The sequence below is a fragment of the Coenobita brevimanus genome, chromosome 57, assembly GCF_032717465.1.
Source record: "Coenobita brevimanus isolate Jiangsu-jjx chromosome 57, ASM3271746v2, whole genome shotgun sequence".
In the NCBI taxonomy this organism is placed as follows: domain Eukaryota; kingdom Metazoa; phylum Arthropoda; class Malacostraca; order Decapoda; family Coenobitidae; genus Coenobita; species Coenobita brevimanus.
This window is the reverse complement of record NC_137010.1, coordinates 13,902,110-13,915,577: the sequence shown is the minus strand read 5'-3', so window position 1 is coordinate 13,915,577 and position 13,468 is coordinate 13,902,110. Positions and strand designations below refer to the sequence as shown.

The following is a 13,468-nucleotide window of genomic DNA, read 5'->3' as shown; positions in this document are numbered from 1 at the left end:
ATCTTCACCTGCCAGTCTTTCTACCATCTACCCACATCATTCTCATATTCCACCCAGTTGTTTTCATCGTCTCTCTACCAGTCATCTTTCTGGATATCCGTCTACCTGTCTTCCTCTGCCGATTGTTTTCTTTCAACGCCTTTCTTCATTTTCTGTTTGCACTGTTGATATTAATTTTCTGCCTCTCATCATACAGCGCCTTCCTTCTCTATATTCCTTCATTAATCAACTTTTAATTATATCATCATCGTCTATCTATTATCATCTACTTTGCCTATTTTGATCTACCCTTTACCGTTATCATCTTTATTGTCCATCTCCATTATTCATTCACATTTCTCTCTCTCTCTCTCTCTCTCTCTCTGACAATTATATTGCTACGACATCTACCAATCTATTTGCTTATTATATATCCTGCCTGTCCGTATCTACCCTTCCCGTATCATAACAGGTAATCTTCCTATCATTATCTACCTTTCCTATGTCACCTACATTATATCCTACCCATCATAACCTGCCTATTATCTCATTTTTCTGTATCATTATCTACCAGTCAGTCTGCCTATCATTATCTATCCTTTTTATGACATTGCTATCAGTCTAACTGTCATTATCTACCTGTTATTATCCACTCTACTTATGTCGTAAACCAATCAGTCTACCTATTAATTTATGCCATTTCTATATATCTGCCGTTCAGTCTACCTATTATTATTTATCCCGTCTACCTGTCAGCTGCTCAGTATCATTATCTACCAATCATTCTATCTATCATTATCTGTCCTTCCTATATCGCCATCTACCAGTCAATCACCCTATCATTAACTACTATACATACCTTTATCTACCATCACCGTTCTCATTTTTATCACTCATTACTGTCTTTCTTTATTAATCATCTCTCTCTATATCCTTGGCTTTGTCTAGCATCTACCTTTAATTAGCTTTCATAACCTACACCTCCCTGTCATCATTTGCCAATTTCTACGATTATCTCTTATCTGCCAGTCATTCCGCCTCTACCCCCACTATTCATTCCCCACCCCCATTTTTATAACCATATCTCTATCAATTATCGTTTCATATCACCATCTACCAGTTTCCTTATCGTAATCATGTACGGTACCAACCATCCCATATACACCCGCGAGCAAAGATTCGCCGGCGATCCTCTGCTTGCATTGTGTCGAGCTTTCCATAGTTCTCATTTCTTCCCAGACAGCTGAGAGTATCCTTCCTTCCCATGCTCATTATCGTGTGTGCCTCATACTGCTGTCACATAGAAATAATTCACGTAGGACCTTCCAGTGTCAAAGTTAGTAGAGAAGTGCCGGTGAAATTTGACTCCTTCCTGTACATTCTCGCTTTTTTTTTTTTTTTTTTTTTTTTCCCCGCGCCAACAAGCAAGCTTCAAGTTCCCAGCAATATCTTCACATCCGGAAACTTAGTCTAGTCATGTCTTAATTACAAATATTCCATGGTATGTCTCCAATTAAGACGTCCATTCTGCTGAATATAAAGAAACGCAGCTCCGCCACATTGCTTGTAATCTGAAGTTTGCTTGCACCTATCATTATCTATTCTGTGTTTTTATTCATCCTCATCATGATATTCTATACACTGCCTCCCTTCATCATTATTTACCTCCTGTCTATCACACCACTAATTCTAACCTATCATTCCATCTACTTATCTGTCTATCTATGTGGCAGTCATGGCAGGGATGTATTTACCAATTCACAATTCAATCCATTTGTCAGTATCATTACTGGTCCTTTCACCGCAAGAAGTCCGTTCAGGGTGGGGCCCACCTGGTGAATCACCTCTAGCGATGCTGCCAAATCAACGTAGTACATGCCTCTCTCTCTCTTATTTCCCATCTATGTGCTATTCGAAATTGTTTTTTATATTCTGTATATAGTAAAGGAAGCCATATAGTACATTGAGTATCACTTTTTAGAATTATAACAACGATTTGAATGAATTCTATGACACGTGGCAGTGCTTTTTTCCCATGTTGCCACGCCGTAGAGTTGCCAATTTGACCACCAATTATCGGATTATCACCTATCCCCATCCCACCTGTCTCTCTCTCTCTCTCTCTCTCTCTCTCCTTCTCTCTCTCTCTCTCTCTCTCTCTCTCTCTCTCTCTCTCTCTCTCTCTCTCTCTCTCGTCAATATAGCAGATAGTTCTGATGACGAAGAAAATTATGATTAAAGATCAGAGAGAGGATTAGGCCTACAGGGGAAACCTCCTAAAAATAAAACGCGCCTAGACTTTTACCTCATAAGTGGTGTGGAAAAAAAATTGGAAATAAATAATACATATACAATATATATATATATATATATATATATATATATATATATATCTATATATATATCTATATATATATATATATAGATAGATAGATAGATAGATAGATAGATATAGATAGATAGATAGATAGAGAGAGAGAGAGAGAGAGAGAGAGAGAGAGAGAGAGAGAGCGAGCGAGAAACAGGTGTGATGGGGGTAGGTTGGGAAACAGTGATAATCCGATAATTGGTGGTCAAATTGGCAACGTCGCACTCGGGGGAATTCCAAATTCTGCCACACCCTGAACGGACTTCTTGCTGTGAAAGGACCATAATCATCTCTTGATTTCATCTGCCATACTACTAATCATATATCTTGTCTACCATTCACCTGCTAATCTATCTACCTGTCCACTAGGGCTGTATCCACCCGTATAGTGGCTAGCATCTGGTGGTTCTTCACTCTCATCATGATCTCCTCCTACACCGCTAACCTGGCCGCCTTCCTCACTGTGGAGCGTATGGACTCGCCTATCAAGAGCGCCGAGGATTTAGCCAAACAGACCAAGATTAAGTACGGCTGCAAGATGGGAGGATCAACGTACGCCTTCTTCCAGTGAGTGGCATTGGAGACTCGGGTTAGAGATTTAGAATTGTAGCACGTTTGTTTTAACTTGACAGAGATCCTTAACCCTTTTCAGCTCAGATGATGGCCAGGTGTAGTCATACTGGAGGGTCGATTTTACATCTAGCCAAGGAGACTCCTTCCTAGCTCGTAACTAAGATTAACGAATTTTATGCAACCGCGAGTTAGCATTCAAGTTGTTGGAGTGACCAAGTCCCATCAAGTGAACACAAACCTACTACAGTGCTGAAGCAGATTAATAACTGAATGTTGGGGGATGGGAACTAGGTAAAAAAAAAAAAAACGGAACTGGGTTAGGATTTGGGATTGCTGCAGCCTTGAAGCAAAATAATGACTGAATATACGGGTTTGAGATATGGGGAAGAGGATATATATATATATATATATATATATATATATATATATATATATATATATATATATATATATATCTGTATACAGAAAATAGGCTAGAGCAATTAACCTCATCACCGCGAGGACATGTTCATTATTTTAGTTTTGCTCCTATCAGACGATCCTATTCAGCTTAAGAGATATTCATCGAACTAGAAAGGATAGATGTAGCCTTCATTAGCCCCTTCACTACGAGAGGTTTCACTTAACTCATTACTAACTCGTTCACTGTAGGAAATCTGCATTAAGGTGAATAAAATCGTCAGCTGGTAGCAAAGTGAAGTACATAAAGATGATCGTAGTAAAGGAGTGGAAGGTGGCTTTAGGTAGTTTCGTAACATCTCCCCCGTAGTGATTTATTCTATTATTCTGTTAATGCAAAGAATGTGAGGATGAAAGCAATATATATAACGTACCGGTACTAGGAAATATTAAAGTGTACGAAGCAAATTGAATCGCTAAGGAAAAAGCCTTATAATACGGCCCTAAATCAGTTAGGATGAGTTGAATAAAATCGTCTGGAGGCAGCAAAAGACGTCATGGTAGTGAGGGGGGTGAAAGGACTGGGTTAATTATTGCGGTGGTCACTATATTCTTTTCCACTTGCCCTACACTTGCCATCTGTCCATCTTGACTCCTGAGCTGCAATAAGAGATTAGCGCTAGAAAATGATGCTAGTCACGCAACCACTGTATATTGTTTTGTTCTGCCACTGAGCTGCATGAAATAATAAGAAAAAGAGCAAAATTACGGGCCTGGTTAGGACGAAGAGAATGTAGTTCCGATTAGGGCCTCTGTTCAGTGACATAATAGACTTCGTAGCACCTCTTCCTTGGCGATTTATTTTGCCCAGTACAACTTAACTTTCTCGTGTATGGTATTTAAATTGTTTCAGTATCGACATAGTTAGCACTGAACCTGACAGGAGGATGGCGAGGTGTAAAGTGCAGAAAAATTGCCAAGGAAAAGGTGCTACGACATATCCATAGTCTTTTAGAATTCGGTCCTGTGACCTGCAGTACCGTTGGGAAGTGCCTGGGGCTGACGGGGTACGGGAAGGAGAGAGGAGGAAGAGAGAGGGATAGACGTTAAGGAAGAAGACGGATGGAGGGAAGGAGAGAAAAGAGAGAGAGGGAGGGAAAGAACAGATAGGGAGCGAAGGAGGAGAAAAAAAGGAAAGAGAAAAGGAGAGAAGAAAAAGAGAAAAAGAAGGGAGAGAGAGAGAGAGAGAGAGAGAGAGAGAGAGAGATGGGGGACGCCCTGGAGGAAAGATGGTAACGTCTCAGCCTGGTACCTCTCTCTCTCTCTCTCTCTCTCTCCCTTTGTACCTTTTTTTGAGGTTATCTGTTATAATTTTCATCCACAGACAACTACTCACACAGAACAATTATATACAGATATTGATAAAATGAAGTAACAACATTTAGAGCAACTCTTATAATTTCATAGGTGTCCAGATTACGAGTTTTCGAGCACTCTGACACGCAAAATTATGATTAGCGTTAAAGGGTGTAAATCAGGTCTGGTGTGCGCGGTGTCAGCTACCAGTATGCATTTCATGAGGTTGTCTTGCCATATCCCTACGAGTTACCGGTAATGGAATGAGAAAACTTACAAATTACAGATAACTTATAATTTTGTTTGTAAATTTTTATGAACTCAGCTTGAGGTGCGACAGACTTCCGCCCGTTCTTCTCAAAGAACTATCAGTAGTGGTGTTCCTCAAGGTTCTGTCTTATCACCAACTCTCTTCTTCTATACTGTACATCAATGACCTAAGCTGTACATCTAACCTACCCTTCACCTTTCCATTCGCTTCCTGCAGCGTGTCCATTTCAGCAGTTACATCAACAAACAAAGGATGCGGCTATGGCACACCTAATGTCTGACTTGGCTTATATCTCTGATTGGGGTAAAAGTAATCTTGTTGTTTATATTGTTTCAAAAATTCAGTTCTTGTATCATTCAACTCGCCAAAATCTTCCACCGGAGTATCCTCTAATTTTTAGCAATATCCCACTCAGTCCTGCATCATCTTTAAACATATTTCGGGTTTCGTTCTCTCGGGATTTATCTTGGAAAGATCATATTACCTCACTTGTAAGATCTGCTTCCAAGAGATTATGTTTGCTAAGCCGACTCCGTGCCTTCTTTACGCCTGCACAGTTGTTGGCTTTATTCACGGGTTTTATTCGCTCCTCCGTAGATTTCAACTCTCATGTGTGGGAAGGCTTCCCATATACAGTTCTTCTCAACAAAGTGCAGTCAAATGTTTTTCGTCTCATTAACTCTCCTCATACTGGCTTCCTTCAGCCTCTGTGTCTTCGCCGCACTGTTGCATCTTTATCTTTTGTTTCGCAGCTTCAGCTGAATCGGTAGAGAGGCGGCCTGCAGTCCTGATGGACCCAGGTTCGAATCCCGGCTGGGGCAGGGAACAGTTTAAGGATTTGAATTTCATGAAAGCAGACTTTCCTGATCTACCAGATGACCCGCCGACATGTCATAAAAGTACCCCCGCTAATACCAATACACTAGTCCTGTATGAGACAGCCCTAGCATGTAGTCAATATGGACGGTGGGTGTTAGCGCCGAAGTGGTGACATGTAAAGAGGAGTATGGTATGTAGGAGGACTACTGGGCCTTGAGAGCAGGCTGTGGAGCCTATGCCCTGAGTCGGACACATAAAAAAAAAAAAAAAAAAAAAAAGTCACTGCTCTTCTGAACTATTTGCATGCATCCCTCCACCACTACAGTGGACGTATTAGCACACGTCCAGCAACAAACTCTCATCCCTTTTCTGTCCAGCCTTCTTATGCAAGAGTTAGCCGTTACTCCTAGTCCTTCATGCATGCAACAGGTCAACTCTGGAGCTGTCTTCCCGTATCTGTATTTCTTACTGTCTTTCAGAAGCAGTGAGTCCAGGCAACTCGAATTGAACAGATCTTGAATCTGGCTCTCTGTTACCTTGTTTTTATTTTTTTTTCCTTGGAGGGAACAATCATGCGGGCTTCTGGCCTTTAGTTCCTTCTTCCATGCATAAAAAAAAAAGTGATGGTTATTCATTGTTTCAAATGGTTCACAACACACTATTTTGTTGTTGTGCAAGTATACATAGTATCTGATTTGTAGTTTGATTAATTCCTGTACCGATATACTGTATAGGCTAGATATAACATTGAAAGTCTGATGATATCACTTATCCCTTGCGCAACTTTATGATGGTATGAATAATTCGCCAAGAGTACACAGAAAATTAACATGGCTAAAGGTAGGGAGGTGGTCAACTTAGTGTTACTTTACTTTTACCAATATTTTTGCTAAGTTGTTTGGTTACAGAATTATGAAATTTGGTCGGCTATTTTTAGAAACCATATATATATATATATATATATATATCATACCCCATTTCTTTCTCTAAACCACCAGAGAGAGCAACATCTCAACCTACAAGAAGATGTGGCAGTCCATGTCCAACACCATCCCCACAGTTTTTACCGAGAGCAACGACGACGGTGTGGCCAGGGTGCAGAAGAACCAGGGCATGTACGCCTTCCTGATGGAGAGCGTGTCCATCGAATACGAGGTGGAGAGGAAGTGTGACCTCATGCAGATCGGTGGACTGATGGATTCCAAGAGCTACGGCATCGCTCTTCCCCCTGGTGAGAGGCAGGGAGAGAAGGTGTGGAGGAAACCATCTCGTCCTCTGATTCAGCCCTTTCGTCCCCTGAACTGAATGTTTTCATCACCTTCTCTATTTCGTTCATTTTCCCCCCTTCGCTTTACCTATTCATTCCATCCATTTCGTTCCATGATGTAGCCGTATACTTTTCCTGTCTAACCATTTCGCTCTCTTATCTAACCATTTCGTTCCCTTTCCTAACAGGTTCGTCTGTTTCTTTCCTTACCTACAATTTCGTCCATTTTTCCCCTTTATCTATCAATTCTATCCATTTTGACCCCTAATCTAACCATATCGTTCCTCTGTCTAGCCATTTCCTCCTTTCACGTGTCCGTTTCGACCTCTAACCTAATAGTTTAGGCCTCACATCTTAAACATTTCGTCCATTCATTAACCATTTCATCCACATACCTCTCCATACTCGTTTCTTTCATTTACCTGTCGACACACTGTATATGGCTCCGTCGCCTAATTATACAAACATCCCACCCTCGCTCCCTATCACCCAAAAGGATGACATTCCTGCAGGAGAAGGGCAGCTACAGCCTGAAATCCATCGGGTTCACATTCAGATGAGCCAACAACAACAACAACAACAACAAGCTCTCCATATTGTGTTTCAGAATCTCCGTACACGGGCATCATCAGCGGCGCCATTCTGAAGCTGAAGGAGTCCGGGGAGTTGCATAAATTGAAGGAGTACTGGTGGAAAGGCGAGAACCCCTGTCAGGTAGCGTGAATGGTTTTCGTTTATTGCATTCACTTCTTTCATTCATTTTCATTACCTTCATTACCACTGTTTTGTCTTTCATGGACCAGATTGACAAATAAACATACAAGCTCGATTCCATGCTGTAATTGTAATTTGTTTTCCCATAAAGGAAAAGGAGAACGCAGGCTCTCTCCTCATGTCTCGTGTTTTTCTTGAAATAAAAAAAAAAATAGTTACGAGGGAGAAAATATCACACTCTGTTTTGCAGAACGGAAAAAGAGTGTGAGTGTAGAATCTTCCTAAGTGTCCAATCCTTCCTGCAAAAACAAAGTTAAGTTACGACAGGGAATCGATCGTAATATATTTTGGAGAATCCCACCCTAGTCTAGTAGCCTGCGGTGGTCGGGTCAGTAGAGTGCGTGCCTACCAGTCGTCTTGACCTGGGTTGAGTCACTTGGGGGTGGACATTTAAGATGGTACGGTGTATGTCCTTTCGTGTGACTTCACTTGTTTGCAACCTGTCTAGTTTCCCTCGGTGTCATATACTGTACGGTCTCTCTCACTTCACTCACAAACACAGCCACTCCAACACGAATTTCGACTCTGACATCCCAGCCTACATTTTAAAACGTTTCATACTAGTACCCATGCGTGAAGCACTGGGTGGGGCTGGCCACTTCTCTAGTACAAAAAATGGTGTTCCTCGACGCAGTAGATCCGTTGCCCTTCAAAGCTCTCCCATGTCAGGCATGTGCAAGTCGCCCACTACAGTTCATACATGCATACATACATGCTTTCGTTGCCTTTATTACCACTGCATCCTTTATTTCACTAATTTTTTCACTTTACTCATGCTATTCTCGCCACAGGTGCTCAGGTTCGTGCACATTATTTTCTCCATTTTCATATTTTTTGCATTTCTTTCTTTCATTTCTTCCTGCTGTGGACGAGGAGGGCTTAGCAGTTTTATTCACGCTGATATATACTAGACGATAAGCGTACATTGAAAGGCGTTCATGATTTGCTTCCATTGCATCAACCACTTGTGTACTACTTACGAATTGTTTTAATATTTTGTATAACTACTCTGTAGGCTTATGTATTATGTAAGCTGCAAAATATTATGGGATTGATTTGAGTATGCAGGTGCACTGTAGTCTATTGTTAAGGGTAAGTTTAGCTGAGGAGGGACTTCAAACAGGAGGTAGATACAACTTCCATCAACCCTTTCACCGCATGTGATCATTCCTAAGTTGAACAAATTTGCATGGAGGTAGCAAGAATACAATATAATTCCAACATTGGTTTGAAGGGTTTAGAGTACAGTAGATATGTGATTATAATACTGCTTGGTTATTCAGTTTATATTGTTATTTCACTTATCAGCACAAGCAATTTGTTAACTCCGTTATTCCTTTATCCCTTCCCATGACTTATTCCTTGTTTTATTTCATCCTCTGTCACCGTTCATATCACGTCCTTATCCACCGTCCTTATGTAATGAGGTCTATGTAAGCCCGCGTTGCCAGAGCAATGTGGGGATCCTATCTTCGGTTCAGTGGTAACGTGAGCGCATGTGGAGTGCGAGGGCCTGAGTTAGAGTTCCGGCCAGAACAGTGATTAATTAAGCTTCGTGCGGCCCATTACACTTACACTTACCCTGAGAACTGCAACTGAATTTTTCCTTACAGCATCATTTCAAACTTTATATCCCCTTTATAACATTATTTAGAACTTTTTTCCTTCCAGTTACTTTATCACTGTTTTATTCCCTCCTGTGTCACACAATATGACCCAATATTCACTGTCTTTACGGACCCTTGCGTCACCTTTTCTAACCCAGTTACCGCTGTTTTAACCTCCACATCACACTATCAGACCCAGTACCCACCATTCTTACCTCAAATCAACCCCAAAATCTCCCTTTCTGACCCAGTACCCACCATGCTTGTCTACTGTCCTTCCATAATACCCATACCTCCTGCAGATCCCATTTAACTTCACGCAAATTACCATCTGTCCCCAGAAAGTGAAGGACGAATTCCCGCCTTCCTGACCTGCAGTTCCCCTTTTAGACCAACTCTTACCATCTATACCCCACTACCGAAGGTCCCAACCTGCGAATTTACCTCAACTTCACCCAACTCTCACCATTTATACCCAATACCAAGCACCTTAACTTGCAAACCCTTTCAGTTTCACGAAGTTCTTCCCATTCATACCCAATATTCAACGCCCTAACCTGCAAATCCCTTTCAACTTCACCCAGTTCTTCTCATCTGTACCCAAAACCCAACGCCCTAACTTGCAAATCCTTTTCAACTTCACCCACTTCTTCCCTTCTTCCTAGTACCTAACGCCCTAACCTATGAATCCCCTTCAACTTCACTCTCTTCATCCCATCTATCTTCTCAGAAAGAGGAGAAGAAGGACGCTGCCTCTGCTGCTGAACTGGGTCTTGAGAACGTCGGCGGTGTGTTCGTGGTGATGGTGGGTGGCATATCGCTGGCCTGTCTTGTTGCCTGCTGTGAATTTATGTGGAAGGCCAGGAAGATAGCCACGGATGATGGGGTGAGGAGGACACACACACACACACACACACACACACACACACACACACTGGAGGAATGAGCTACGTCTCATCTCTGGTTTTTGAGTCTCTGCACAAATGTCGTGAGTGAACTGCAGATCCCGGCAGCACATGGCATCTCTAGGTGTTGCGTAGCTAGAAGAGTTTTACGGGATGCCAAACGCGCCTCTTGGTCTAGTAGTTGGAATGCCCGAGCTGGAGTGAAGGCTTTGTTAAGGTTCAATAGCCAATAGATGGCTGGAGTTTTTTCGATCATGTAATGCCTTCAGGGGAAATAGTCTAGTCATCTACCGTTTTAAATGCATTGGACTACGGCAGTCTGGCATCAGGCCCCCAGGTCTCGAAGGTAAAATGTGACTGGCTGTTTCTACTGCTGAAGAGGTGCATAGTAAATGATAAAATGGCTGAGATGCTTAGTGAATTGACACATTATGAACATGGTAGTAATTAGCTGCAAGACACCACCACCACCACTACGACTACTACTACTACTACTACTACTACTGCTACTACTATAAGAACAATAATAATAATAATATCAGTAATATTAATAATAATAATAATAATAATAATAATGATGATGTGAGTGAGGTGGAGGGGGGGAGAGGGAGGGGGAGGCCAAGGATGAGATGGAGGGATGGAGTGGAGAGGTATATGAGAGACGGGGGTGTGAGCTGGGAGCAGGGCAGTGAAATGACCAGGGGACAGGGCGACATGGAGACGATTTGTTTGTGGCCACCCCTTACGGGATTGGGGCGTCTGGCAATAGATAATAATAATAATAATAATAATAATAATAATAATAATATTGACAATAATAAAAATTAATAGTAATCTTCCCGACTGCCCGCAGGTGTCGTTTGGCGAGGAGCTGTGCAAGGAGTTACTCTTCGTCATCCACTGCCGCGAGAACTCCAAACCCGTGCGCAAGACGCCCCTCCAGGCACGCACAGACTCCTCCTCCATCTACGGCTCATCCAATTACGGCTATTCGGACAAGAACTGAAGGCGCTGTTTGAATTCGCCAGTTGCAGATAGCCAGACTGATGATAACATTAGAAGGCACTGTTTAAATCTGCTAATTGCAGATATCCAGACTGTAGGAATGGATATGAAAAGTGCCATTTGAATTTGCCAGCTACAGATAAGCAGACTGCCTACCTGGAAGTGAACGCACTATTTGAAATTCTCAATTGTGGCTAGCCAGACAGTAGCGTAAAAACTAAATATGCTGTCTGGATATGCCAGTTGCAGATAACCAGGCTATAGAAAAAAAAAACAAATGTTTGAAGGTGCTGTTTGAATCTGTCAGTTGCAATTACCCAGATTATAGGATAAAAACTGAGGGAGTTGTGAGATACCAAACTGCAGGGATTAGAAATGAAGGCGCTATTTGAATGTGCCGACTTGATAACTGTAGATGCTGTTTGATGGTGCTCCATAAACCACTTTTTGAGTCTGTCAGTTGCAAATAACCAGACTGCAGAACCTAAGGGCACTGTTTGATTTCCAAGTTGGATTACAAGAGCACAGGACAAGAAATGAAGGCACAGTTTGAATTTGCCAATTGCATATTACTAGACTTTAGGACAAACACTGAAGGTGCTGTTTGAAGGCACTGCTGGAATCTGCTGGTTGTAGATAATTAGACTGTAGCACAACACTTGGAGGTATTTAAATATCCAAGTTGCACATAATCTTATCATGGATGAAGGAGCTGTTCGAATAATCAGATTACAGAGAAACTGGAGGTGTTATTTCCAGACGCTGTTTGGATCTGGCAGAGTTGGATTATAAGGCTGTAAAAGACGGAATGAAGGCCCTGTTTAATGATGCTATTTGAATCTGCCAATTTATACTAATTCAGATTTTTAAAAATAAAATGCAGATATCAAAAATGGACGTCTTGCACGTTTGCCCACATCATTTTCCAGCACTATAGCACCGTATTATAAAATATCTGTCCCTTAATTATTTGGCAGTACTGTACAGGGTGGTCCGCATACTGCACCCTACGTGATTCGTATCTTATGTGTTACAGAGACGGTTCGGTTTAATGGATCCCTCTGGGGAGGGGGTGAAGAATATTTCCCCAGTATCCCTGTTTGTCATAGGAGGCGGCTAAGAGGGGCCTTTTTTGTCTCTAGTCTTTCTTTGCTGTCCTCTTCTGTTCTCCTGTCCTACCTCTCTTCTTGATATTTCTGTGTTTCTATCGGCCTTTATTTTCACTCTACAGTATTCCTACAATGCCATATAGCCATATTATGGCTTGGTGCTAATTCTTCATTATTCCTTCCTTCCGTATAATGAAGTAAGGAGCCATTTAGGCAGCCTCGTGAGTCATGACATTAGTAAATAACCATGCCATCAATGAACTTAAAAAAGAAACCAAAATTAACAAAAACGGTTATGGGAAGTAGAAAATGATGCAAAGCTGGCATTAGTAACGCAGACAGGCTCTCCGAGCAGCTGGGTGGTAATGGAGTGCAGTAAATGAACCAGCCTGTAGAATTATTTCTTACTCTGTGGCAGGAGAGTTGACTGTTCAGCAGTTTCAGTGTTTGCATAATACTGTACTCCCAGTGTAATAATAAAATAGCCTGTTTGAATATCAGCACAGCTTGGGCTAGTGAGACGGGCAGTGAGAAATACTTTGTTAGTTTACTAAGTTTTATACCATTTTTTTTTTTTCAATCAGTATACACATTTCATGGATGTTCCTGAACGGCGTACAGTACGGACATGTGAAAATGAGATTATTCATTTTCTCTTGGGGGTAGGAAGTGCTACACGCTTCAAAACCAAAGTCCCCTACCCAGGGGCAACGCCTTAGTCATTACCGAAAAAAGGGGACACAGCATAAAACTATTAAAAAAAAAAAAAAAAAAAAATTAGTATCCTCGTGTAACTTACGTACAGTGAGCAACAGTAGTCGTGTCGCGGTTTTGTCCGATGATTAAATGTAACTCGTGAAACATTATGAACCATCCGTATGACAGACGGTGGAATGTACCAGACGCTTAGCCCGTTAGCTTATGTTTTCACCAAATTTCACGACACGGTTATAGTTGCTTACTGTACGTGATGAAAAGTATGACGATATTAAAGAGGCATCAGTAGGCTAATAAACATGGCAACGTTAATGCGTCT

The 13,468-nt window shown here is 41.6% G+C and overlaps 1 protein-coding gene across 1 annotated transcript in view; it reads left to right on the top strand.

Annotated features, from left to right (window-relative positions):
* Window positions 1-13,048, top strand: part of LOC145401899 (glutamate receptor ionotropic, kainate 2-like) — a 76,079-nt gene extending 63,031 nt beyond the window's left edge. The window contains exons 16-21 of the mRNA XM_080274005.1: window positions 2,717-2,914; window positions 6,764-6,996; window positions 7,640-7,746; window positions 10,144-10,299; window positions 11,172-12,986; window positions 13,017-13,048. Coding sequence (XP_080130131.1) covers window positions 2,717-2,914; window positions 6,764-6,996; window positions 7,640-7,746; window positions 10,144-10,299; window positions 11,172-11,324 — 847 coding nt within the window. The 3' untranslated portion in view covers window positions 11,325-12,986; window positions 13,017-13,048. The remainder of the gene's footprint in view (window positions 1-2,716; window positions 2,915-6,763; window positions 6,997-7,639; window positions 7,747-10,143; window positions 10,300-11,171; window positions 12,987-13,016) is intronic.
* Window positions 13,049-13,468: the final 420 nt, after the last annotated feature.